Source organism: Doryrhamphus excisus, linkage group LG16 (assembly GCF_037039965.1).
Source record: "Doryrhamphus excisus strain RoL-2023G ecotype Guam linkage group LG16, RoL_Dexc_Guam_v1.1, whole genome shotgun sequence".
Classification (NCBI taxonomy): domain Eukaryota; kingdom Metazoa; phylum Chordata; class Actinopteri; order Syngnathiformes; family Syngnathidae; genus Doryrhamphus; species Doryrhamphus excisus.
The window spans coordinates 2016055-2043956 of record NC_136372.1 but is presented as its reverse complement, the minus strand read 5'-3'; the positions used below and the strand labels follow the sequence as shown (position 1 = coordinate 2043956).

At 45.8% G+C, this 27902-nt stretch overlaps 2 protein-coding genes and 1 long non-coding RNA gene across 6 annotated transcripts; 2 read left to right on the top strand and 1 right to left on the bottom strand.

Annotated features, from left to right (window-relative positions):
• The first annotated feature begins 35 nt into the window (after window positions 1–35).
• svilc (supervillin c) lies at window positions 36–13742 on the top strand. Of its 4 annotated transcripts, none has more exons than XM_078797515.1 (34): window positions 36–305; window positions 1333–1396; window positions 2426–2756; window positions 2911–3045; window positions 3160–3339; window positions 3430–3464; window positions 3795–3856; window positions 5251–5396; window positions 6128–6362; window positions 6442–6938; window positions 7218–7284; window positions 7558–7599; window positions 7691–7753; window positions 7969–8043; window positions 8450–8504; window positions 8584–8667; window positions 8778–8883; window positions 8954–9114; window positions 9187–9294; window positions 9366–9502; window positions 9855–10002; window positions 10073–10218; window positions 10288–10463; window positions 10533–10677; window positions 10736–11036; window positions 11109–11230; window positions 11304–11406; window positions 11487–11703; window positions 11771–11907; window positions 12082–12237; window positions 12306–12446; window positions 12510–12622; window positions 12856–13011; window positions 13396–13742. In XM_078797515.1, exons 3-34 carry the CDS (start codon window positions 2545–2547, stop codon window positions 13498–13500), a joined length of 4566 nt encoding a protein of 1521 aa, XP_078653641.1. In that variant the 5' UTR covers window positions 36–305; window positions 1333–1396; window positions 2426–2544; the 3' UTR covers window positions 13501–13742. The 4 variants fall into 4 exon arrangements, with proteins under 4 accessions (XP_078653641.1, XP_078653640.1, XP_057904295.2 ...); XM_078797514.1 differs by having other exon boundaries at window positions 37–305; window positions 8781–8883; window positions 11484–11703; XM_058048312.2 differs by having other exon boundaries at window positions 37–305; window positions 11484–11703.
• Window positions 13529–16848, bottom strand: tmem98 (transmembrane protein 98). Its single transcript, XM_078797523.1, has 7 exons — window positions 16573–16848; window positions 15526–15762; window positions 15021–15152; window positions 14907–14940; window positions 14727–14842; window positions 14604–14663; window positions 13529–14316 (listed from the first exon to the last, which is right to left on the bottom strand). The coding sequence occupies exons 2-7, from the start codon at window positions 15654–15656 to the stop codon at window positions 14115–14117; spliced, it is 675 nt and encodes a 224-aa protein (XP_078653649.1). The 5' UTR covers window positions 15657–15762; window positions 16573–16848; the 3' UTR covers window positions 13529–14114.
• A 454-nt stretch (window positions 16849–17302) lies between these two features.
• LOC144901891 (uncharacterized) lies at window positions 17303–26752 on the top strand. Its single transcript, XR_013630035.1, has 4 exons — window positions 17303–17500; window positions 17798–17846; window positions 25398–25492; window positions 26134–26752. It is a non-coding gene; the product is annotated as an uncharacterized LOC144901891 (long non-coding RNA).
• Window positions 26753–27902: the final 1150 nt, after the last annotated feature.

The following is a 27902-nucleotide window of genomic DNA, read 5'->3' as shown; positions in this document are numbered from 1 at the left end:
TGAGTCCTAGGTTTTTTTTTCTCCCGACTGTCTTTAAATGCAACACCTCGGCACAGCGTGACAGCGTTAGACCCCCTTCCATTCGACTTGTTGCACTTTAGGTGGTTGTTTCCCGGACATAGTCTACACTTTGAGAGCCGTGGAGTCTATTTTTACTCTCTATCCTTGTGTGCTACGCCCCCAAGTCCTGGCCCCCTCCTCCCTAGAGGGCTGACTACTTTTGGAGCGGCTCTTGAACGTCAAGTGCTCGCTAGCTTGGCCGGGTGCTAGCATACGCCCCCTTCTTCCTCCGCTCGCTGGACATCGTAAGTTTGCATTGAAGTTTTTTTCACTTTGTTGCCTCGTAAAAATCAAATTCTGAACGCTAAATTGTAGTTTTGTTAATTAATGTTATCAGGAGAAATTGCGTCACTTGCTTGTTGCCTTGTCAATGTGGTGGTTCCTTTTTACGCTCGCGAGGCAGGTCCCTGAATTGGCCATGAAGTCACCTGTTTTTTGTAAAAAGAAAACGAAAAGTGTTTAGGTATATTTATACACTTTTTGTGTTACATGTTGTGACTTATTTTGGTCCTCAACAGTTCAAACACTCTTTGACAGGATCCCTGTTTGTGAATTCAATGGAAACTAAGTGTTGCAATGTGAAATTAAGGAATCTTGTTTGGATCGGCACCAAAATGGCCGTCTACCTGTGGATGATGAACAGTGGTAACAGGTGCTAATATCTTTGCTAACTAAGTGTTTTAAGGCCAATCGCCGCCACAGCTTACTATGGAACGCCTTGATTCAATTTCGGTGTGGTTCAAATGAATCTTAGATGAATGAGGAGTTCCTTTACGTATCTAGAGTCTGCCTCATTGGAAAACCAAAATGGCCGACTCCATGGCGGTTTTTAAATGTAGTTTTAAAAATAAATATATGTATGTATTAATACTTATTTTTCTTGAGTTTTCTTTTACAGCATAGGTTCCTTGATAATTTTTTGTGCGTCCTGATGAATGTGATAATATTCTCATAATATTTGTCAAATCCAACTCATAAAATCCACACTTCCACTTCCTCCAGTATATTAAAGCCGGGCCCTGATAATCCATTCCAGGGTCAGAACATGGCCATCACATTGTGACGTTGTGCGGATCACAAGGAGTTACTCTGTCATTGCTTTCCCACACCATGGTGGCTCCTGTGTGCTCATCCCCAAGTTAGAATCGATCCCCCTGTGGTGATCCATGTTGAGCCTCGATATGGGCCCCCTCCCACCTCCGGCTCTAATCAACAATCCCTCCGCTTGTCACATGACCTTTTGCCACTGGCCTGTGCTTGGCTTGTCTGCAGACAGCGTCACACAGTGTGGTGCATCAGGGAGATCAGGGATGCTTTTCTGGCTCCAGACAAGGAGGTGAGTTCTGGTTGTCTCCATGGTGACCAGTTGTCTTCCATTGGTGTCCGACTACTGTTATGCACTTTATTTCTGTCATATTTTGGCCGTGTTTTGTTCTGTTTTAAGACCCTGCAAGTCCTTCCTGTAGTTGAAGCGCTTGTAGAAAGTGTAACGTGCAAGCAAAACGTGTTTTTGTTTGGTATTTAGTGAACTTTGCTGCAAACAGGAGCTTTAGCTAGTCAGGGTGCTAAGTCCACGGCTCACGCCTCTTTTGTTCCAGCTCCATTGTGCTTCCTGCGTCAGGCTAAAATATCAGGAATGCTGACGGCTACAGTTCAGGGGAAATACACACACGTGTTAATACATGAGCCCCCCCCCCCCCACGCGCGCACACGCACATACAAGTGTTGGATGGCTGTTATTTATAATGTGGATTAAAGTCTCAGTCACTCACTGTGTTATGAATTTACTTCCAGGCGGACAACAGTGGCCATGTTTTGAAGAGTGTCATAAATTACGGCTTACATTTGCAACGAAACAACGAGGTGAACTATCCAAATATATTGCCGACTACAACGGATGAGGACGTTTGCATCACCAGCATAGCTATGTGATGCTACCGCGTTAGCATACTGTAACAGTCATGCTGGGTTAACCTATTCGCTGAAGGAAAACAAAGCTCTGTTGTTTGTAACCGACGGGATGTATTTTAAGATGTGTAGCAAAGCCTTCCTTTTTCTCTGACGCGGAGAGCATACAGTCTTTGTCTGTGGCGGCCATCTGCCTCGATTAGCTGGTTATGGGGGCACCGATATAAAGGTGGTAGGAAGTGTTTAGCAGACGGATTAAGTTACTTGTGCGTTGTGGAAAAGACCAGTGAGGGTGCAGACTCATGAGGCAGATCTGCTTGGGCCCAGATAGGAACTTTTGGTGTTGTGTTTCAGTGCAATGGGAGATTCCAGCCTGCTGAGGCTCAGCTTACATTACACAGAGAAAGAGAGAGAGGTGAAGAGGGTTAGATGAAGTCCACTTTTATTCCTCTTTTAGGACACACTCCATCACCGCCTTTTGATGGACACGTGAGCCAAACAGGACGTATTTGAGTCCCATGGGAGACACTTTTTCCTGGTCCAACCAGCTGAACTGAATCCTTGAGAAGGGACGCCATGGAGGACCCGGTCCTGGAGCCCAGGTCGGAGCGGATCGCCCGCTACAAAGCGGAGAGGAGGCGGGAACTTGCCGAGCGCTTCGGCAACATGGAGGACTTAACCCCCCAGCAGGTGAACAGAGAGGTGCATGACACCCCCTCGCACGGCCCGGGAGTCAACGGAAAGATGCACAGGGTCCAGAATGGATCGGAATCCATCTGCTTGTCAGGGTGAGTCATGTAATGACTTGATCAATATTCACTTCAAACTAGCAGTGTTTGGTCCCCAATCAAGCCAATAATTATTAGTAGTCAGGACATTGTACTAACAAAATATGACATGCTCATTGTTGCAATAACGTCTTCCGCCCTGGCACCCCCTCAGCCAGGGTTCCCAGGACTGTGCCAACACAGGTGTGGAGGCGCCCCCGGTGCAGCAGCTCCACACTCGGGTGTCAGTCGGCCAGCTGAGGACGGCTCTTCTGCAGCAGGCTGGGAGTGGAGGGGAGATGGACAATGTGTATGCTTCACCTTCATGACGCATTAGCACGTCTTAGACATTTTCTAGCACATTAAACCGAACTGCAAATTGCTAAAGAGGCTAATCTGTTATCCTTGTTTATGTTTGTGTTAGCTGTGCGGCAGATGACGGCAGAGCCACGTCCTCTCTGGACCTGGCGGTGAAGCCGGCCTCAGACGGGGGCCGCCGCCGCACCAGGCGTTACCTCCCTGGCGGGTCGAGCAGCGCACGTAAAAACAGCGAGCGCTTCAGGACTCAGCCAATCACGGCCAATGAGATGGAGCATACCGGCGGGTAAGTGGCGGTCTTTGGTTCACCTGATGTCATTTAGCCGCCGCACTCTGCCATATTTTTTCTGGTGATGTCATTTCACTTTTCTTTCAGGATGGTAGATGCTGAGGAAGAGAAGAAGAGCGAAGGTATGAAAAACAAACTACATCATTCTCGCTATGGCGATGAATTCACATATTTTAGTGCTGAAACATGGCATGTAAGACATATAGCCTTCATCTGACACATTTCTTGCAAAATCGACAGCTTCATTCATTATACATTATGAAATAGACTAGGTCGTATTTTTAGGCCCATGTTCTCAGTGATGACAGATTTACAAGTCAGAGCCATGTACACCCATAAAAGATGACAAAACTACAAGCAACCACAACCACTGCTTTGAATGCCGTGACCACAAAGAAATCCTCACCAAGGCATCCTACGACTCTGTGACTCTTCCTCTTTTTGTCCCGCAGCCGACGCGAAAACCGATGAAAGAGCCCAAATGAGCGTGGCGGCCAAGATGTCTTTATTTAAAGTAAGTCTTTGTCTCCAAAGCTGAAACAGGACACCCATTGCTATTCATAACCTTCCCCCCGCTGTGGCAACCGCTCTCATTCTTGTACCGTCAGAGCCATATTAATAGAGGATGCTGCTTTCAATGACATTTCATTCTAAAGCCTCAATGAACTCCTAAACACAACTGCGGCGCCCGTCAGTAAATTAATCCCACTCACGGACCGTTTATTAGGGCTGGATGATGAAACTTCACTCATTCCTACCATGTGACGGCCAATGAGTCACTTCTCTGTCATTGTTTTAAAAGTTAATGGACAGATGTGATTGTAGGAAAGACTAGCTGTCAATCATGATGTTACGCCCATTTTCTATTGTCTTAAAATACATTACATTTCCCAACTAGGTCCCACAACAACTTTTTGCTTATAGTTAACCAGGCTTTTAATTACACTCTCAAAGTAGTTATGGACACTTTTAGACATCAACAAAGTTAGCTGGGATAGGCTCCAACATACCTCTGCGGCCCTAGTGAGGATAAGCGGCACAGAAGATGGATGGAAATACGCTAAAAGTATAGTATTGTCACAGTAGCATTATGCTGTGTTGACAAAAACATACACTTTTATTGTGAAAAAACAGCCATAATGGCGCAAGTTTGATCAGTTTTCCTGGTGTAATTACACCAAGAGCCACTGGGGGGGTGATTGAAACATGTCAGCCTTGTTACATGTTCTTAAGCTGTAAAGCTAACATTATGTTGTGATGTGTAGAGTGTAGAAATCTGCCAGCAGTTGTTGCGGCAGGTGTTCAATGCAAAGTCCAGACGTGCAGGGATCATGCGTGACGATGTTGATGGAGACGTGATGTGATTTGGTCCAACAGCTGCGGAGGCCTGATGCTAAAGTTCCATCCAGTAACTCCGCTTTAGCGATGAGGCGAAAATGTGCCACACGTTGCGTTGCCATTGACGACCGTAGCGGCCAGGTTATAATTAGTAGAGCCAGAGAAACCGAAGACGGTGCCGCTCGGGTTACACCGTGACCCGTAAGGTTTGGCGGCCATGACGCGCCGCCTCGCAGCCAGCTGCTTCCCCTGTGCTCCCTCCGCTCCCCTCGGCCTTTACAAATAGAACAAGAGTGCTCGCTGACGTTTTTGTGCTCATGATTTTTTAGGACGCAGCGGCTGCTGACTGAGCCTGACCCTTGCTTGGTTAAGAAAACAGGACTGTCACTATGTCAATATTAATCCTGTAATCAATATTCAATATATACTTATGGTCTATGTCAAACAGCAAGCTGAGTGGCACCCTGAGGACTGTGTATATTAATATAGCTACACACTGTATACCTATGATGTAGTGGATGCTGCCAAATAACTATGAAATATCTTTTTTGTTGATATTTCTACCTGCAGGAAATGGAAAAGACGGCCGCACCCGAGGCCTCGGCCTTCCTCAAGCCTCGCTCGGGAAGCATCTGCCACGAACGCAGGGCACGCCGCGGCAATGACCATCGCTTCCTCACTCAGCCAATCACCTGCGAGGAAATGGTGGCCATCAGGTGAGCTCTTTGACCTACTATGCACAGTATGCTTTAATTCTGTTATAAAAATACATAACCGCGTCTTCTAAATGCCAGTCATTGCTAGTATTTTTCACGAGACTGGGGGGGGGTGGATGACATCATAGTGTAATTTGCATAATTGACCCTTTTTTATAGACTCTGTGGGAAACAAATATGATTGCGGTATATCATCAACATCTTTGAATGCCTTATTTTACTTCATTTAGCCACTTCTATGCTTGAAAATGCTTTATTTAAACAAAAAATACATACAATATGCATGATTTTGACCAATAACAGGCCCTATGAAATCACCAAACAGCGTGATTCTAATTTATTTTTAATTAATCTAAAAAAACACTGTTGAATAGTGTTTTTTGGAGAAGTATCAGCAAAAATGGATCAGCATCAAAAACCATCACCAATCCTGCTACTTACCAAACATAAACATGACAATGATAAATAAGCGTAGCAAATCATTCCCATGACATATGCATGAAGGAAGATATGGGGACAGGACATTTTACATTACAGAAACATAGAAGAAGGAGAAAACTTAAAGCCAATATTCTATTATCCACATAAAAAAAATCTTGGAAACGTCAACAAACACAAATTAGAAATGACTAATAACTTGAAGCAACCACCCCTTCATTGAGATCATTGAATATCAGACGATAATCAATGACCCTTCAATTAGAAATTACAGTGTGTATTTTTGACTGCAGTACGCCCCCCCTGCCCCCGGCAGCACCTGAGGAGGCCGACCATCCACAGGCCGAACCAGCAGAGGGCGACGACGAGGGCTGCAAGCTTAGCGTGAGTGAGAAGCTGGCGCTCTTTAACAAACTCTCCCTGCCGGAGGCGCCGGCGGCCACGCACGCTGACGGGCCCCCGGAGAGGCGCAGGCAGAAGGGGGCCCGCTACCGCACCCAGCCCATCACGGTGGAGGAAGTCAGCCTGGTGAGCCCAGATGAAACCATACCACAAAAATCTTATATTCATGGATGTGAATAATGACGTTTAATGTGTTTGTATTCAGCTCCAGAAAGGCCCCGTGCAGCTTCCCGCCTTGTGTTTGTCCTCTCATCTGTCTGGCAGACAGCAGGCCTCGTCTGTCAACCTGAAGCCCAGCGAGCTGCGTCTAACCCAGTCCAAACCCGACATCAGCCCTATAGAACCCTGCACCTCCCAGCAGGGGATGCAGCGATGCGAATCTGAGCCCGGTTTGAGAGGAATCCTCAAGAGGAGCCGCTCGGAGCGCAGCAGGATGCCTTGTGCTAACCTGGACGTGCCACAGGAACACTATGAAGCTGTCCCGCACAGAGACGGTGCAGTTGAGGCGAGTACGGATGGGCCGACGCCGCCGAGAGGGGGACGTGAGGCTTCGGGATGCTCCTTGACGGCCGCTCCCTGGAGGCAGAGGGCTCGGAACAGGCGGGAGACCATCTCTTGCATGCCAACACGAGCGCTGTCGGTACATGTTGATCAGCAGGAGGAGAGACCAGAGACCACTACATCTGTAGAACACACTGGAAGGTATTTCTATCTCTCTCAGGTCCAACATCAATTACTTCGAACTTCACAACTGGACACAAGTTCCCACAGATATAACGTTACCATCCACAGTCAACACAGGTATTAGATAGATGGTCATACAAGTGCATGAGTGCAGCCGGCACTGCGGTTTTGGGATTCATTGATTGTTGAAACATGTGAGGTGTTTTTGCAAGGTAGTGTAGCGTAATGAAACTTTCTTACCGTCTGGCAACATCCCGTACAATTCCCATTCTAATGTGCTGTGATGTCTTTCAAAAGGCACAATGAAGAAGACGCTCCAGTGAATGGCAGCACTCCAATGTGCCAGATGATCAACGGTAGCAAGGTAAGAAGCACGGTGTCATATTTTTTCAACTGCTGCTGCTTTAATTAGAGTATTTGCCATTCCGCGGAAACCAGATCTGGTCCATCTCCAAGCAGTAGCACTCCCGTTTCGGCATGGGGGGGGGGGGTTCGTTGCAGGCGACTCGTTGCTTGAGATGACAGACGGGAATGTAAATACACCGTCCTGGTGGTTTAAATGTTGACCCCCTTCATGACCTCAGCGGGACCTTGTCTTGTCTCTGGTTGCATTTTGATTATTTTTTTTATATTTTAGGGAGAAAACTGTCACCCAGAAGGAGCGAAGCCTCAATGTTGGGTGAGTTTTATAGAGGAAATAAAGTGTTAAATAATGTTTATTTTCCCAGCATATCAATACTCAATACTATGTTTTTTTTTTACTTCCCCAGGGACCTGTCTTTGCCTCTGTGTATTCCAGCAGTACACCTCAGTATATTGTGTGCTTCAACCAGGTAAATGTTGCATATTTAACTACCTTTGCTACCTCAGCCACTAATGGCTTCTTCCGTTCGTATATCTCTATTATCTCTATTATCCACTTCTGTAAAGACTTGCTGCAAAATTGTGATAATTGCATGTGTCAGGCCAACAGGGGGTGCTAAAGTGCACGGTATAGGTTTCAGTTGGATGTAACCTCACATGTCATGTTAATAAATATTGTCCTCAGACCAACCAGTCCTTTGAGGCACAAGAGGTGGCATCTCCAACCAAGAACCAGAGTCCGCCTCAGTGGAGGGAAAAGGTCAGAGGAAAAATCAGCAACACATGAATTAATTCATTTTTTCATTAAGAGAAAGAAGTTGTCATTTTATGAGTGTCATATTATGAGGAGACATTTCTGTATTTCAGTTGTATGAAGTTGGAATTAATGAGACTTTGAGTATTATGAAAAAAAGATGTCAACAAAGTCGTAATTATGAGGAAAATGGCAGACATGGGAAAAAAAAGAATGTTAAAATGATGAAAAGTAATTTTAGTAGCATCGAGTTCAAATTAAAAAAAAATACATTTTGAAGTCGTAATATGAAAAAAACAAAGCAAAATGAAGTATTTTTTGAAAAATGAGGTTGGGGAAAAAGTTTGAATATATTGAAAAAAAAATTGACATATAAATATAGTAACAGTCTTTTTTTTAATTGTCTGTACAGGGTGAAGAAGATGGCGAGAAGATGTGTCAGTTGTTGGATGCAGAAGCAACGAGAGGTGTGTTTCTTAACATTCACATTTACATGTATTACTTTTTCATTTTTATCAATGAATCATTGTATGTACTTCCTGGTAGCCGTTTCATCTCCAGAATTAACCAGAAGTCTCACCAGTTGTTACAAGACTCAATCGAGTGACGGTCCAGCTCACACGGTTGAAGGTGAGGCCGGATAAAGACCATGTCCGCACATTAAACCTTCCAAAACGCTTACGTTAATATACATAGTTGTACTTGCCATGCACTGCCGTCTCACAGTGCTCTACCTTCAGCAGATAACCAGGAAGAGATGCCTACTGAGAATGGTTTCTCCACCCGACAACCTTCCTCAGATGGGGGGCAGGACCTGGACTTGCTCTGCCAGACCAACACCCCAATGTGGGATGGATTTTTGTGAAAGCCTTCCAGGAATTTCTAAAGTGTCAACTTTGTGTGTGTGTGTGTGCAGGCTGACCTCAACTGTTGCAGAGCACCGTCGAGCCGTGCGTCCATCCCGCCGAACGCAGGGATCCCGCAACCCTCTTCGGGCTTTGGCAGCCCGCGAGGACATCAGGCAGGACTTCATGGGGCTCACCACGACCACTGAGGAAACGACGCAGTCAGAGAAAAGTGAGAGGGAACATCTGTAGCTTCGCTTTGTCTTCCCTGTCTGGAAGAATCTAACCTGGTGTTTGTCTTTAGGGTCTAATAACTCTTCCAGCGCACACTTGAACACCTCCTCATCATACTCTCCAGATCTACAGGCGTGTCATCCGCCCTTCACTAGTCCGATGCTGCTTTTCATAAAAGGTCAGCAAACGTAGGCGCTTCATTTTTCTTCACATTATGGTCTTCCTGCTGACGGGCATCTGTGCTGACAGGAAGGCAGCACGTCCAGGTCCGCCTGGCCGAGCCTTCGGCGAAATCCTTGAACAGCGGAGACTGTTTCCTCCTGGTCACCACAGAGAATTGCATCCTGTGGAGCGGAAAGTCAGCCAACGGGAAGGAGAGAGCAAAGGTACCTGCCACCATGAGTTACTGTTATTGTTTTGGTTCATCCTTCTTGTTTGTGGCCATGTTAGCAGTCTTCCATTAATATGGACAGTGATGATAATTGTTTCTACTAATAATAATAATAATTGCACTACTTGGCTGCAACCAGAAGAGGCGCTGTTGATTCAGTTTTAGCTCGTTTGTAAAGAAGAACATGACGCCCACTAAGGGAAGTTGAGCTGCATTCATGTTATACTGCTCAATACATCGCTGGCATGGAAACAGGTGTTCAGAACATTTAGAGAAATATAAGTAATTAATTTCAAATGTAGTCAAAAGTCCGTCCCCTATTACAGTATTCAGTGCTTGTCTCTCAGGCCGCGGAGTTGGCATCTTTCATTCAGAGCCACAAAGACCTCGGCTGTCAGGCTGCCCAGGTCGTCCACTTGGAGGAGGGGCTTAACTGCGACAGCATCCAGGCCACTGACTTCTGGAACGTTCTTGGTGGAAGGACACCTTCTAGAGGTCATACTTATTTCAAGAGAGAAGTTATTCTGTTATGTTGCGTTACTTTGGTGTCCATCGTTCCCGACAGGAGCGTCTTCACTAGAAGAAGATGAGCTGTACGAACGCGGCGCTGTGGAGTCCAACTGTGTTTACAGGCTGGTGGAGAACCGACTGGTACCTCATGAACAGGCCTGGGCCTCCATGCCCAGCGTGTCCCTGCTGGAGTCCAGTCAGGTCTGAGGCTGAGTGTCCCAATACTTTTGTCCAGCTGAGGCCATATTGAAATGTGTGTCGTGTGTCCAGGCGCTGGTGTTTGACTTTGGCAGCGAGGTGTACCTCTGGCTGGGGAAGGACGTCCCTGCCGGCAGCCGGAACGTGGCGCTCCAGCTGAGTCGGCAGGTGTGGGTCGGCGCCTACGACTACAGCAACTGTCGAGTCAACCCGTTGGATCCCACACGGTGCAGCGCCAACGCACAGTTGTAAGAACGCCTCCTCCGCATGATGGTTTCTTTTTCCTATTTTTTTTTAAAGCTTTCTTTATTTTTCAGGAGGGGGGAAGGGCGTCCTGGCTGGGCTCTGTTTGGTGTCATCTTGGAACACGATGAGACGGCTCTGTTCAAAGAGAAGTTTGTGGACTGGACAGGAAGAGGCGAAGCCCAGGAAGAAGCTGCTCCATCGGCCAAAGAGACTCAGGTACTTTGTGGGAACTTATTTACTTGATTCCCAACAGAAAATGTCCTCTGTTTTGTAGTCTCTCTCAGTGGCGCCATCATGTGACCCCCTAAAGCCCTGCGACGCCAAGGCTTTGGTGTCGGGTGAAGCGGCGAGCGAGGACGGAGAGGCCCACACCGTGCTGGCTGGCGTCGACGTCCAGAGGGGCTACGGCGCTGTCACGCTGGAGGGAGGGGAGCGGGCGCAGCTGAGGACAGTGGCCGTGGACACGTGGCACGTCAACGAGTTTGATGACTGCGAGGTCCCGGTGGAAAGCACGGGACAGCTCCACGAGGGAGACTCCTACGTGATCCGTTGGTCATACAGCATCAGCACCACTGGTCCGTCACATCCTCGTGATGCATATTTACTTCAGAACATCTTAAATTGATGCTTTTTAACATCCATTGCAGACGAGAGTGAACAAAAAGAAAGCACAGCCTTCTTCCTGTGGCGAGGTCGTCATTCCGCTGTGAGTGGACGGGACACTGCTGCCTTTCTCTCCATCGGGATGAACAACAATGAAGAATCACAGGTAAGTCGTTTACAGTGGTTATTATTACTATACCGCGTTAATATATTGACTGTTATGTTATGTTATGTTCAAGGTTGTGGTCCATCAAGGAAAAGAGCCTCCATGTTTCCTGCAGCTTTTCCAGGGAGGTCTGGTGATCCACAAAGACCACAGGGAGACCAGCTCTGCTCCAACTGGTGCTGCAAATTCATACCAAGTCCACTCGTTCCCTGTGAAGTGTTATTTAAAGCGACGCTTTGTGTTTAATTTGTAGCAGACCATGTAGGCTCCTGGCGGTTGTTCAGCGTTCGAGGGGAGCTCCCCGACGAGGGTTCGCTGCTAGAGGTGGAGCCCTGCTGTGCAGCCCTGCGCTCCAGGGGCTCGCTGATCCTGGTGAACGGCCAGCAGGGGGTGCTGTACCTGTGGACTGGCTGTAAAGCTCTCGCGAGCTCCAGGGAGGTTGCCAAGAGGGCGGTGGACCGCCTTGCTCAAGTGTGAGTGCCTCTTGCTCGTTACACTACGCTTTAATGTGGATGATAAGTTGGATGTGATGTGCATCAGGTGTCCGCCAGAACTGGGTCTTGGTTGTCGAAGCAGCCCAGTGAAAATACACACGGTAGAGGAAGGCTCGGAGCCTGAAGACTTCTGGGCGGGGCTGGGACACATGGACAGGAAGGCCTACGACTGCATGCTGCAAGGTACACGTCACCACAGCACTGCTTCGTTACATCACATAACTCTTATTATCATATTGATACATCACTATACTGTAAAGTATTATCACTGCAATAACAGAGTACTACATATAATATGGATACATCAGGAAGTCACTTCATCACCAGGTCATGCACTCGTGTAATATTTCCTCTCAGATCCAGGCAAATATAACTTCACTCCCCGCCTCTTCTGCCTGAGCGCCCCTTCTGGAAGTTTCCGGGCGGAGGAGCTGCACAGTCCCTTGCGCCTGCCCGGTGTGGTCATGGCCATGCCCTTTGTCCAGGAGACCTTGTATACGGCGCCACCGCCTGGTGAGAGCAGAGTCCGCACTTTAACCAGCACCCTGCAAAGAAACCACTCAAACTCAAACCCTCCGCAGCTCTGTTCCTGCTCGACAACCACTTTGAGGTCTATCTGTGGCAAAGAAACCATCCTGTCCAGGAGCAGGAGCAGGGGCGGGAGGACAGCTGGCGCAGCGAGAGGAAGTGCGCCATGGAGACGGCACTGCGGTACTGCAAAGGTACAGCTGTGTGATAAAGGAAGGTGGTTCAGGATGAGCTGAAAGTGCCTTTCCCTGTCACAGAGGCCAATCCCAGACGCCCTCCACAGGCCTACCTCATCCCAGAGGGCTCAGAACCTTTGACCTTCACTAATGTGTTCCCCCGCTGGGAGAGGACCCAGGAAGGCCTGGCGCAGGTGTGAACTGGAGCTTTAATGTACGCTTTATTATGTAGCGCACGCACACAAGTTATGCAGTAATGTGTGTGTATAGAGACAGAGTTAGCATGACCGCACATCTCTTTTCAGCATTTCATTTTGTGCCGGATAATTCTTCATCTAAATGCAGAAACTTGTCCAATCAATATCCGCTGTAAAGGCCACGCACCCCAAGAAACTATTATTGTACATTCATCCAAAAATCATCTCAGGGCAGCATGGCCCGATCCAAGCTGACCCTGGTGCGGGACGCCCTGGCCCAGCTCACACGGACCCAGTATCCCCTGGAGCGGCTGCTGCAAAGCCCGTTACCCGATGGAGTGGACCCACGGCACCTGGAGGTCTACCTGTCGGACCTGGACTTCAAGGTAGGCCCGCGGGAACCTTTCTGATTCTAATAATGCTCACACAACAGAATGTCTATGGATACTCACATGGAGACCAGAAAACATGAGTGGAATGTCTGAAACTAACACTCATAAATCAATAACTTCATGTTGTGTTGTTAAATAAGGTTTAAAAACATGATATTACACAAGAATTATGCTATTTAGATGCGCAACCCAACACCACAGATAGATTACAGTCCTGTAGGAAACACTTTTTGCCCCCAAAAGTTATTAAATGATAAGATTCCTTACGTAGGCAGGTATATCTAATCAAATGACCAGTGGATGCAAATTAGTAGATTATTCCCTTTTTTTTAAAAATGTTTTTGTTTCCTATTAACATTTAAAATGTGATCGTTTCAGACCATTTTGGAGATGAAGCAAGAGGACTTTGCCTCCCTGTCAAGCCGGCAGCAAGCTGACCTGAAGCGAAACAAAGGACTGCTTTGCCAAATAACAGACAAATAGTATGTAGAAAACACAAAATATGGTATATTTCAACTTTATTTATGTAATTTATGGACTTTTTAAACACGTACAGACACGTTTCCTATCACTGAATCTGTACAAATCACAGATAGACCGACTACGGAGATAATTCAGTGACAATTAATAATGTATGTGGTGCATGGGTGCTGAGAATAGATGGAATAAACAATATATACACACGGGAAAAAAAAAAAGGTTAATTGTTAAATGTATTCTGACACACTTGTGACAAACCATGACATTGGCGGACATGTTGGTTTGCTTCATCGCAGGACAACATGAAAACTATGCGCCGCCTCCAATTTTTTTCACCTTCAATGTCACCAGTGAAGAACAAAATGAAGAATGAAAGTTTCGTTTCTGAAGTCACACTGGCTCACAAATTGTTGGCCAGGTTCTGTGGGTCCGCTCAGCAGCAGAACATTTTCTGGGACTGGATTAGCTCGCTAAGCCTTCATGTGATTGGATTAAAGCCCACCACCACTGGGAGATGGCCCACTTGAAGGGGACATTTCCAGCTATTGTTACATAAAGTGGGTGCAAAGTGTACATAAGAGAAGATGAAGAATGGATCCATGCGTCCTGTGTTACGTCTAGATGGCCTGCTCTCTTTGGACTTCACTTCCAGCGAAGCTTCGGTCTGGCTCTGAAGCCAACGCCGCTTCCCGCAAGACCACCATGTGGTCTTCGGCCGCGTTCAGCGATTGGTCAATCCAGTCTAGGCTGCCGGACATGTGGCAGGCGTTGCGGGTGACCAGAACCAGGTGGCTGACGGACAGGAGCAGAGCTGTGGCCCTGGGTCGGGATTATAAATCACACTTTAGGATCAATCCTTAGCGGATGTCGGCAGGGGGCAGCACATTAAAACTGAACTGGAGGACACATGCTAACTTGACTAGCATCAGCAAGATGTGACTTGGGGTTTATTGCGAGCATCACCACATTAGCTGACATTGACAGCAACAGCGCCACTGCTGGTTGCAGCCGGGTAGTGCAATCCAATTTGCCTTAGTTGCTTTAAAGCAGGAATCATTTTCAATACAAACAGTCCTGTTTTGTTTTTTGTTTTATTTTTTACCCACCTGGCGTCGAGGAGAATGGGGTCCAGAGGTGGATACATGGAACGCACCACGTCGTCCACCCTGTTCAAATGCAAGGATGTCACTTAACCAGCAGGGTAGCAAGAAGAGCATTGATGGCTTTACCTGGGGCTGATACGTTTAGCCACCGTGATGATATCACTCAGGCTGGCCGGGGCTTTGACCTTTGCCCCTGAGCCCATCGTCAGGGCGACCAGCTTCTCGGTCAAAGTGTGGCAGATCTATGACAAAATCATTTTCTTAGCATGGATTCATCCCATAAGACAAACGAACAAGCTGAGATACCTTCAGGATGGAGATGCAGTGAGAGACCAAACCGCTGGGAGGACACAAATAAAACATCAGCGTCATTTCACGACATGGAAAAAGACAAGACGAACATGGGCTGAATTGACGTACGAGGCGTCCTCTATCCAGTCCTCGTTCTCCAGAATGGCCTCGATGTGCGGATTAGTTATGACCACGTCATCCAACTCCAGCTCGGACGGCTCGCTTTGGGTCTCCATGGCTCCAATCAGGTCCACCGTGGGCCTAACAGGACACCAAGAGCAGATTATGGCCTCTATTAAGTTAAACACAGCGTCTACCCTACAATTACCAACAAAGAAGATGGCAGTAGCTGCATTTGGAACTATCATGGAGCAGCTTTATCTACCTCTGAATGCACTTTAAAATGTTGGTGGTGGTGTACCAGTTTAGCACTTCACTGCTATTACAACATTGGTTCTGTTGTTGCTGTGTTGTGCAAATACTTGTTCATAAACAACCATGCGGTCAAATAGTGCAGTCCACTTTATCATGTACTCCAAATCATTGTAGTGAAAAACTATTAACTATCCAATTAATGCTACCAAAATGATCTTATATTGCTAATATCATGGCGTGTTTGGTCTCCGTCACTAACTTGGAGTCGAAGTGGTGCAGCAGGTGATGCGGGCGGCAGTAGCGGTGTCGACACACTACCACCAGGGCCACGAAGGACGCCAGGAAAATGGTGGCCAGCACCCCGATGGCCACGATCACCACCGTCTCCATGGCGATCGGGCGAGGCCTACCGCGGCGGGCAGGAGTCCAAGTGGAAATACAGTAACAAAGGCCGAGCTGCCAGACAATCACCCTCGGACTAAGTATGGATGCTCATCTGTGAAAGGGGTTCATTGGCAGAGTTCAATACTACATCAGTACTACTTCAGTACTACTACAGTACACCAGCATCCCTCATCTTTGACCCATTCACCTCTTCTTGTCACAACACTCTGACATCTAATTTTTTCATGTTTGAAAACGAAAATGCAAGAACATTGTGTTTTCTTTGCGGCGCCAACACTCTGTTGAGGAATGCTGTAATTCTTTAATCTGATTATTTTTGGGTTAAGTGGCCGGTGTCGTACGGGGCTTTCTCCTGCTCTCCCTATTCAGGACTGTACCAAAATGCTAAAAAAAAAAAAACAAGATGACCTAAACTAGGTAGACTGTAAAATTTGAATTACATTTAAATAAACACAGCAGACATATTATATATTATACACCTGCACAATCTAAAGGCATCTATACAAGGTTTTTTTCTAAAATTGCAATATTTTGCAGCTGAATAAAACTACTGCTCTCTCTATGATACAGTAAATATATCATTGTCTTCTTCATACAGCTTTTAAACAGATACATAGATTTTTTTTGGCTCAAATGAAAGCAAATGTGTGATGCAAAGTAGAGGACTCTGTAAAAGGTCATAAATTCCACTTTGACCAGCTTTCTGCAACCCCATCCAGCTGTTATTATAATCAAAACAAACGATGCTGCATTTCCAATGCAAATGAGAATTTCTTACAAACTGCAGCATATTTGCAAAAAGGTCACAATTGAATCAAACAAACAAAAGAAGCAAATAAACATGACGTGAAAGCAGCACGTTTCAATACAATCGGTAATTACAAACAGAAATATGACTCACCTTAATATTTTGTTGCATTTAGCAGATTCCTTTTCCTTGCAAAAAAGAAACAAAAAAAATGTCCTCCTCCCTCTCCAGCAGCGAGATGGGGGTGGAGACGGCGCCGACATCTCCAAACAAAGTGGAACTTGAAGGCGCCTCAAGGTTCAGCCAATGATAAAACTACCAGGGAACTTGAAACCTCAGCCATCAGACGTGTGCAGACTTTGAACGCCAGAGGGCGCACCAACACCATTTAACCACCGTCATGATGGGACCAGATCCCTTACAAAACCAACACACAGGATGTCATTTAAGTTTTGAACTCACAGCGTTTCTGTAAAGGATAAACCTTTTCATAGTGACGCATATATAGACGTAATATTGAGATTACATTTTGATTACATACTTCAAAATTGTTGTAGTAATATTGTTGACCGTAATTGCCCTTTGTTTTGGTTCCACAGTCTAGCACTTGTTGGCCTGCGATGTGACGCGATGACGTCACACTCCACCTGAAAGTAACCTGGCGAAAGCTAAACGGAAGTACAACTAACATCACGTCATAATGTAATGTCAACATTTATTCTGTATCCTGTGTGATCCAGCTCGAGTGACAGTGTGTTCCTTGTTGATGCCTTAGTTCCGGGTTGTATGCTCTTATTTTGTATTTACTTCCGTTTTTTGGGCCGTTCTGTTTACTCGCACGTGCTACTTTCTTTCTCCTACTCAGCTAAGGTACGTGTGGCGTTGTTGCTTGTCGGAGTATTTTAAGTGGCAATGTTACTGCCGCACAGCAGCTATTATGAAAATATACATCTTACCTACAATTGAGTATCATCTTTCGCATCAATATGTGACACAAAGTGTGTTTTTTTAAAATACGTTATAGGACGAAGTACTTGGAGGGCCTCTCAACATGGCGGCGCTGTCGTCACTCCACCAGCAGGTGAGGTCAAACGCTAAATGCTGCTGTCATCTTTTCGTTATGCCTCTGCGCCGACTTAAAAGTACTTTTAGTTCGCTGTTACTATTCTAATCAGTTCTTTTCACAGACTAGTTAGTTTTTCTTACATGTCCGCTTCGACTGGCCTCGAGCAGAGTGATCACGTGACGTTTAGACGTTATGAACGTTAAGTTAAATGTGTTTCATCAGAGTCTCAATACAATACAATACAATGCAATGCCGTGCACTTGTACACCCCAGTATCATCACATAAGGTTAATGTTTTGTTCTTTTTTGCAGGAGGTGGACCAAGATGGCATCAGATGAGACAGAAGGCATCACTATGAAGGTTCTTCACTCCCTTTTTCTTCTCTCCTAACTGTAATGTATTCAGGATATAGACTAGTCACCTAATTAACGACCCACACCCACTATTAGTTTATCCACGCTGCCAGCTGAGATAATTCCACTCGCTCTCAGCGTGGAGGCGGCACAGTCTGGGTTAGCGTGCCGCCAACACAAGTGTTTGCGCTGCGCTCTCACCCTTCACCGGCATAATATGTCAGCTTGCGTAGAACATTCCCATAGTTTGCTATTATTGGTCATCTCGTTTCTCTCTGTTGATAATTCATCATCATCATCAAGAGGCGGGGGGGTTAACGAGCAGACTGGCCTTATCAGGGAGCGGACCAGTGGCTTCATCTCCAGATGAGAGAAGCCATCAAGATGTAAATTAACTATTTTCTGGTATGCTGCCGATGCGGATGTCAGCCAGGAAGCGGCAACTACTAGACATGCATATTTTAACCCTTACTCCCCACAGACCAAAGCTGACCTTTGACACCTGACGGAAAGGTGTTCAGTAGAGCAGGCTTCCGGAATCCCGTTTTTCAGGACAAGACGGCTAAAATGCATAGAAGCTGGGATAACTTGGTGGTGGTTTTGTCTTTTCGTATGAAAATGAAAAGAACTCCTCAGAACTTTCCATCAAGGACGTTGTTGCCATTTCCGTACAAACCCGCTGCGCTTGTCGCCCACACGCATCAAGCCACGCTATTATCTTGTCTCTGGAAAATTGCTTCGCAAAGGCTCGCAGCGTTTTTCTTTGTTTTAGACGTCAGTAAGTGACAATAACACTAGATTACTATATTAGATTAATAAGGATCTGCCAGATCTGCACCCTGGTCCATCAGGGCTTTGACACATGAGCTGGCCTGTGGGCTTGCAAAGGTTGGTTGACTTTGAAGACTTTTGTTTAAAATTCAAACAAAAGAAAAGATTCATTTAATTGAAAATGCCGTATCAGCATATTTACATCACTTCCCTTTTCTCACATATAACCAAAACTTTATTTGAATAAGCTTTACCACTAAGCCTGCCATATACTCTCTGCAGTTGATGAAACACCCCTGACCACTATTTGAAGAAAAAAAGCGGCAATTGTCTGCGCAGAGAGTCTTTGATGTGTGAGCTCTGCAGCTTCCAAGCAAGGACGGATCCATGTTTTTGCTGCAAACCGGGATTATACAATGGTGCTGGGTGGGGTGCACTCGGATTACCGCTGATGGGGGGGGGGGGGGGGGGGAAGCGTGTCCTTGAGAAGCAAAGACTCCAGCAGGCTCTCAGCCAACATTTCTCCAGTAGCTTCTTTAGTGATGCTTCTTGGCAGGGAAAGACACAAAGCATCTTTCCTCTTTTGTTGCTCCGGTAGGAGATAACAGCATGTCGTTGTGAACTCATACCGCGGTCTTCGCTCGACAAATGCTCTAACATGTTTGCATCTATCTTTCTATTACAAGTGTGGTCATATTAATGCATGATTGCACAGTTCCTCCATGCATACACAATGTCTGGTAATGTCCGACACCTAATGCGGTAGAATATGGAGCTCATGTTATCTGGTGATAGTCATACAAGTTAAAAATAAGCACTAATGTACTCAGCTGTGTGAAAGCAGCTAAGGGATAATATACTTTAGAATAGTTAGTGTACAGCTTGTGCCGTCAGCACCCACGAGCTGTTAATGGCCCTGTTGACTCATTTCCATTAGATAGGAAATCATTCTTTCATTCATTTTTGTACCGCTTATCCTCACGAGGGTCGCGGGGGTGCTGGAGCCTATCCCAGCTGTCTTCAGGCGAGAGGCTGGCTACACCCCGGACAGGTGGCCAGCCAATCACAGGGCACATATAGACAAACAATCATTCACACTCACATTCATACCTATGGACAATTTGGAGTCGCTAATTAACTTAGCATGTTTTTGGAATGTGGGAGGAAGCCGGAGTGCATGCAAACTCCACACAGAGATGACCCGAGGGTGGAATTGAACCCCGGTCTGATAGGAAATCAATACTGTAAATTATTTTGCACGTTCCCTGTATCTGTTGATTTTATTTCATATTGACAAATGACGTACCATTAGGGCCTGAGCACCAGATATAGCGGTGCAAAAGCTCGTTCGAAAATGTTGTTGTTGTGACTTCCCTCCCATTTTTGAGCACCTTACCGTGCGTGAACCAAACTTCACTCGCTAGCACCCGTTTAAAAGATTAGCCGCTGCCACTAGTGTCGCTATGTCGGTGGAAGCATCACTCATGACACAATGCACAACCGTGTACACAAATTAACCAATATTCCCAAACAAACAGGAAGTCAGCCATTTTGGTCGGTGTTGGCTTGTTGCATTTCAACCAACTCAATCTTGGGACTCGGCCCAATACACGACTGAAGCTATGCGAATTATTTTACCCTAAGATTTTTCAAATTCAGTAGTCTGACATAAACAAGCTGCAGCTCCCAAATGAGTCACCCCAAATAGATTTTTTTGTGTGTAATATTAGAATGTCACGATGACCTCCACGGTTTGGTGACTTAGCAAGCTATTCAAGCATCTAGTAGCGTAAATTGGAATAACGTGGAAAGCTTACACCATGATCCAAATACAATGGGGGTGTCTACGTGCAACAGGAACAGGAAGCTCAGTAAAAATAAATAAATATTCAGATGACGTATCTGTTTCAGGCGCAGTTTCCAAACGACCGATTTTGCACCAGTATCAGATAATACCGTATAACGATAGCCAAGCCTATTCCCAACACGGCCATCATCAGCACTAATGCTATTGGCTGCACTCTCTTCCTCCCAACAGTTGTAATTTAATTTTATTGAAGAAAAAAAAAGGGGATTACTCACCTCTCGCTTTTCTTATCGGCGTATCACACAGCTCCTAATCTCTGAGCAAGTTGGTGCCGAAGAGAGCGAGGAGACTTTTTAATCGTTTTAGCCGCTATCGGTGGATCCGCCGCTTGAAGCCGCGGCCGCTCGGCTTTCTCACGCAGCTCACAACGAATCAAGACTTAAACAGACTTTATGGAGGTTCAGGTCATTTTCCCAGCTACTTTGGTAAGGCTGGATCCCTTAGCCAGGTACTCTTCAGATAAACTAAACATTGGCTGCTCTTTTCTTGTACCTCCTTTAAGGCCTTAAGTCTTCCCTACACACAGCATGTGTTCCAATAAATACTGTTGGCTTATTTTTAGTTGGTGTGTGAAAACGACTCACCAGCCTGGCGCTAACACGAGTGCCAATGCAACATGAGAGGTCGGGGCTGGTACAACTCTTTTATCGACGGCTATTCTCGGCAATCTTCAATCAGATTTTGCCTGACGACTACCAAAATCGGACTCTTTTGTTGTCCACATTTTTTTGTCATTGTACAGAAGTGCACCGCGTATTACTGTATTGGGGCAATTTGTGCTTTTAAAAAAATTGGAATGGCTAAACTTTGCCGGATTCCAGGACTTTGATAAAGACTTGAATTCAATTTTTAATGTAAATTATTGTACTCATATACAATACGGCCCATCATTGCACCTAACCAAACGCCCTTGTGTCATTCCTCAAAGTCAAATGTCCAAACAAGGAAGTTTTGTCGCCTTAATAAGATTTGTCGTGTTATTACGAAACCCTGAAGTCATTGTCCCCAAGCGCCGTCGCTACTCTGACGTCACCAGTTGATTCTGTAGGTCTTTGCTAGCTAACAGTTACACCACTAGCTTTTTTTTTTTAAATTGACTACGCCGCCAAAATAACCCACCACAGGGCCAAAGAAAGTTGCAAGTCATAGCAGAGCACACGATTCCCCAGATACCCTTAACTTGGATATATTTTGGTTTTGGATGGAGGTTTGTTTATTTTTTTGTACGCTATGTCACGTGATTAGCATTAGCTTTTAGTAGCAGCGGCTGTTACAAGGCTGATTAGGCAGCAGCCATGGCAACAGCAATCATTGCGGTCTTTCATTTACTACGTGGCCTTCCTCTTTGTTGACTTCATCGCCGCCGTACACTGTCGCCACGCCACGATGTCGCGTGGCCGATCCCGCCTCCATCAGGATTTCACCTTCCCACCAGGACCGCTCGTTGTCCTATCATTTCCATCACCGCCGCCATCATCCTAGTCGAGTGTGCTGTGTATTGTTGACAGTGAGCCATCAGCCACCCTCTAATCTCCGTAATCACGCCCCGCCTTGATTGTATCGCTCGGTTCGCGACCCCCCCTCTCCCCAAACAACCGATCTCACACGCCGCCAGCTGTGAAGCCCACTTGAGTGCAGAAAGGCCAAGCCTACGTGACCAAAGCGTGCACTGATCCCGCTCTGTGGTCTATTGATCTGGCCTGCGGTTTGATTGATGCCGTCTTTAAAAATTCATTAGTTTGAGGCGCGAGGGAGCTGCAGGGGCAGCCGCAACTTCGGCAGGGTACATTTGTCTGTCGAGACCGACCGGAACCAGGAAGCAGTCATGAGTGGGCCACTCGTACTGCAGGAAAACCCCATGCATCCGTATGCTGTATAGCATCGCACTCCGGTTGTTATTGATTGCTGCTGACGTTCCACTTTGGTCCTCATCCGTCATCTCAACATGCGTGAAATACATGCACGTCATTTGGAAGCCGCATGCGGTGCTTCAATTATCTCTACGCGTCCTGGATCATCCATCAGCCCAAAGGAGATTTTGACAGGAACACAATTATGTGTATCTGGTGACCAGCAGCCGCATCGCCTCCACCAGACCTTTGGTCTTCAGTCTGGTCTGTGGATTTGGCTTTCCACCAAAGATGTTTTTATTTTTGTTGTTGTTGTTTGCGTTCGTTCTTTCTGCCCGCCTGGTAACGGGAGTAGGATCCAAATTAGTTCTCACAGATGAAGCCTGACGCTTTGAAGCTGCTGTGTTCCTGCTCCTGTTCCTCCTAATGACGCAGCGTGGGAGGAGCCCAAATTAAATGGAGTGAGGAACTCCCAACAAGCCCATCAATCATAGACCAAGTCACAGGTTCGATCCCGCCGAGTGCCAACACGCCACAGGACTGATTCTATTGCTATTTGCCTGTTTTCTGGAAGAAATAATGAAGTGCATTCCAAGATTTACATTTGGGAACGTGAAGCCAATTTAAAGCAATTTGTGTCACCATTTCTTCTCGTGTACTTATTTCTGCGCACACGTGGGGTTTTTCTCTCACATTTCTTACAATCTGCTCCCCGATAATGGCCAACTATTTTATTTGAATGAAACTAGAGAAATACATCAGGAAAAAAAGATGTAAAAATTACAAAATTCCAGTATGAAACCCATTAATGACGGAACTTCAGCAATGTTACATTTCCTGGTTATGTACACGCTATCTGGTTACCTGGAACATCGAAACTGAGCATTGCTGTTGTCGTGACCAGGTTGGGAATAAAGTTGTAAAAAAAAAAACATGCTGTCAATTAGCATCTCGCAGCTCATAACGGTCATCATAAATCATGGAGCTTCAACTGCGGATTCACCTGGATCAATGTATCCGTGTGTGTGTGTGTGTGTGTGTGTGTGTGAATCACAGCATGTGGTCAAACTCCTGACAGAAACCACGATGCCATTAAGTCTCGCTAATTGATTCTTGCGGGTAATTAGAGCAGAGATGCTAAATTAGCGCGTCAGCACTTAGCGGTGAACGATAACACGGCAGAATCAATCCAAAGCGATGACACGCGCTAAATGGACGTTTGTGCCGACTCATCCTCGTCGTAGCTCGTTGCACAAAAGCACGCACCCCTAGGCCAAAGCGAGCAGATGGCGGGCCCCCGCAGTCTGAGCTGGCGGCTCCCCCGCGGTGGATTGTGGGTCATGTTGATACCGCCGGCAGAGCGCAGGGAAAGCCTCGGCCTGCCAGGAGCCGTGACACACCGCAGAGCCTGGCGGCGCTTTGAAGCTGGGAAATGAGAATTTTACCTCACCTCTGCTTCCTCGCCCACTCCCACAGCAGAGTGGGGAAGAGTTCAAACACGGCGTTCCACTCGGGGGCCCAGAGACGCCTACACTTTGTTCCGCGAGAGTGGCGCGCAGACGCTAGGATGTCGTATTTTGCTTTGTAGGACAATTAATTAAAATGTGATGAGTGTGCATGCGTTAACATGGACGACATTGTGACGTAAAATGGCACCTTTGGCTAGTTTCAGAACATAGTACGTGACTCCAGTCGACAGCACCTTCCTGGGGAATGCTCCGTGTAGAAGAAGCGATGGTGTTTATGGATGGATCCAGTTTTGTGGTGGCATAGAATCATATTAGCGTGAGATACTGTACATAAATCCCGTCATTGCAAGCTAACATTGTTGAAATATCATATATACACCCAAGGTAAATCAAAACTGGCATATCGTGTATGGTATTGCGCATGTACACATTGACTTCTCATTGGCTCCCTCTGCTGGATTCATAGCTGCAGCACTTTTTTTTACCCCTGCAGATAGCGCCATCAAACCACTTTCTATTTCTATTTACTGAATAGGGATTTTTAACATTAGCGCTGTGTTGACATAACAGCCCTATAGTCACCTTTACATTTGTATTAACCAGGGATGCTAACGACAGATTTTCCTAAACGTGATTGACACATGCCTTTCAAAGCCCATCCATCATCTGTTTCCCTCCACTTATCTGAGTTGGTGGTGTTTATTTTGTACAGTAGTACACCTACCTTGTGTAATGTTTGTGTGTCCAATCAAATCACCTCATTTTAGTTTCACTTCCTTCTCCTGCGTCGACAGTAGGTTGGTAAATGAGATGCTTGACTTCCTGTTGCGGTTGTGCCTTTAGAAGCGAGCGTGTCAAAGTGGTTTGCGAGAAGATAGATGGCGGTCGGCGAGCCGGTTGAACGATCCCGACGCTCCAACTGTAGCATAACTAAAGAGTCGAGGGCAGACGCAACTGGAGTACGTCCTCCATTGTTGTTCCTCGTCTTTGCTACATTCATTGGCGCCTTCCACAGTATCGGCACGATGCTACTTCTGCAGTGTGATGTAAACAATCAAACCGCGTGAAGGCACGCGGTGAATAAATAAACAATGTTTATGTAACGTGTTGGAGAATTATGGCGCGCTACATGGACTAGCGCAGAATCTCACACCTTCTGTCTCCGTCTCGCACCCGCCTCGCCGCTCCACAGGGGAATGCCGTACTAATATCATGTGTGAAGACGCCGATGGGAGTTTTGGATCTTGTGGTATTTGTTAATGTCCCCCCGTGGAAGCCGTATGACAGCGCTGGAAATGACCACAATCATTATCCTGCCTCTGGACTTTTTGTATTCATTATGATCTGACACTGAAGCTGTTAAATTGCGTATCTAATGGAGCTCTGCTGTGGACTTTTATTAAGATTCTTACACAAATAGGAGGTCCTTGGTCTCGGTCTGTCGCCGCGACGGCGATGCCAGTTGAGTTTTATTGCAAGTCGGAACTTATAGCTCAGCTACTCATGACCTAAGCTACTTACACTGTATGAACAATACCTGACGGACATATCAAATACAGTGATATCAAATACAAATACAATGATCTCTGTCCATTCCACAGGAGCAGATCCACTCACAGATACCATCTTTATCCTTGACGATGGTCGCAGCCTGGAGCAGGCGGGCAGCCATGTTGGTCGGCCTTTGGGGGAAAAGGTAAACAACAAAAGTGACAGTTCTTGTAATTATCATTATTTGCATAATATTATATATATATATTACTATATAATATTTATATTTTACTCACATAATTTCTTCTGCAAGCCATTTAAAAAAAGAATTCCTAAATATTCCAGCTGTATGCTCTTAAAATGACTTATGAAATATCTTCCCTTAATTTATTATAATACGTTATTTTTGTAAAATCATTATTTTTTTCTCCTTAAAACTTTTTTTTCCTCAGCGTTTAGACTTTATTCTTTCAAAATGCACCCGGGCCGCACTTTGGACACCCCTGAAGTAAGTGAATTTAGGCCGGAGTGTTCCAGCATCATATAAAGATATTTCTGGTTCCACTTCTGGTATCCACTGTTTTTTCTCCTGGAGGTTCTAATTTCTAATAACTGAGCGAATCATCTCGGCTTTCTTTTATTAAGATTTTCTAAAGCCTTTTACGAGTGGCAAATAGCCGTGTCATAACATCATAAAAATAAATGAGTTTTTTTATGCGGTTCAGTTACTTGATAAGATGAATGTCAGATATATTTCCACATATTGTTTTTTTTTTTAATACCGGCATAGTACACTTTGTTCAAAATAAGAGAAACACACACTCCCGCTCGCTCTCACACACGCAGGGTCATGCATGCTGTTTTCCATCTCCAATCAGTCCGTCTTATGGAGAATATTTCCCACATCTGGGTCGCCACTGTGACTGAAATCACAATTCATCCTCTCGTCCCCAGAGGAGCAACAGATGAGGTTTGCCGAAACCTGACCTTGAGCTGCAGCCCAGCCAGCTGGATGATATTCACATTGTTTATGTACGGCAGCAGCACTGACCCCCACCCCCCCAACACCCACCATGACTGACAATATCCTCTCTGGTCCAGCGTGCATCCTGTGCAGTCTACTCTTTGATATGCACATAAAGTTGCTGCTTGTTTGTGGAGGTCAGGTGTGAACTGCCAGTGATACCCAGCAGACCTCACGTAACGGAAATAGGGACTATAGATACGCGCGGACGTTTGCTTTCCTTTGGCTTAGTCCCATCTGAGGTCATTATCGTGTACCATGTGTAAACACACACACACACCTTGTGACCCCTCTTGTCACTCCTCTATATAGACTGGTAGAATATAGAATGGTTTTATGCATGTAAAACTATAAAGATTTGTGACATAACCCTTAATTTGTAAAGAACCACAGTCATGACAGACGTTTTGTGCTAACAATAGAATAAGAACACAGTTGGACTGATGCGCACTCAAGTGATAACATGTCATATTTTAAGCAAACCGGAAAATGGATGCAAAGCGAGGCAAAATTTTTCTGCAGTTTTTGACTTTAACCGGAAAACATGCTAACAAGGGGCGTATGCTAACCAAGGTTTTCCACTGTCATTCTGAACAGGTTAATGCATATTTTTCAGGGGTGTCCAGATGCAACTTTTTCACTTCGGATTCGATATTGCAGCCTTGTATATCAGCCGATGCCGATATCATTCCGACATTAGCACGACTCGTACATACTTCCGTTGCTAATTTTGGAGGGTGTAATGTTTAGAAGAGGTTTGATCACATGATATTACTCGGAACAATAATCGGCAACAGTAGGGATGAGTAAAAACGAACCCATTTACGGTCGTGGTTGAATTTTCCACAAAGTAGGATTCCATATTAATAGAATATATTTGTAGTTTAAGACCTTCTAAATACGGTTTTTAACATTAGAGCCCTGTAAACATAAACTAGCCTTCAATATAGTAGGTATAATAATAGTGTATATATGCATACGTAGATATAAAAATAGACTATATTGCACGTTATCATTGACTGCATACTTCGGGGTGGCGTTTGTGTCATCAATGTAACGTTACTGACACCTAGAGGCCAGTACTGCATTTTCCAGATTTTTTTTATATCGGCCCGATGATTCAACCTCATGCGATGGATATGAGCCTTTATGAGGAATAAACACATCCACAAGCGTAACACGTATTAAGCATCGATCTGTCGTCGGCCGCGCTGACTCTCGTTCGATAACTAGCAGGACGCCGATGGTGTTTGTGCTGGTGGGAGCTAAGTGGATGTGACACACACCGGAAGATGTTTGTGTAGTTTCTATCATCTTCCTCGTCGGCAGAGAGCCTGCAGCCATCCGGCAGTCAGGCAGGGGTCGCCTTGTGTTTTGTGTGAGTGTGTGTGTGCTTGTTTAAAGGTGGACGCCAACCCCACACCCCCCTTTTTCAGAGCAAAGAGAGATATAATTTTGTGACGGCTTTTCCCTGGAAGCTCCATCTGTCCAGTGGAGCATCAGAGCGTGAGATGACGGCTCAGGTGCACCTGAGAAATCACTCCCACCCCCCCCACCACCACAGTTCTCCGTGATTGTGCTGCTTGTGGAT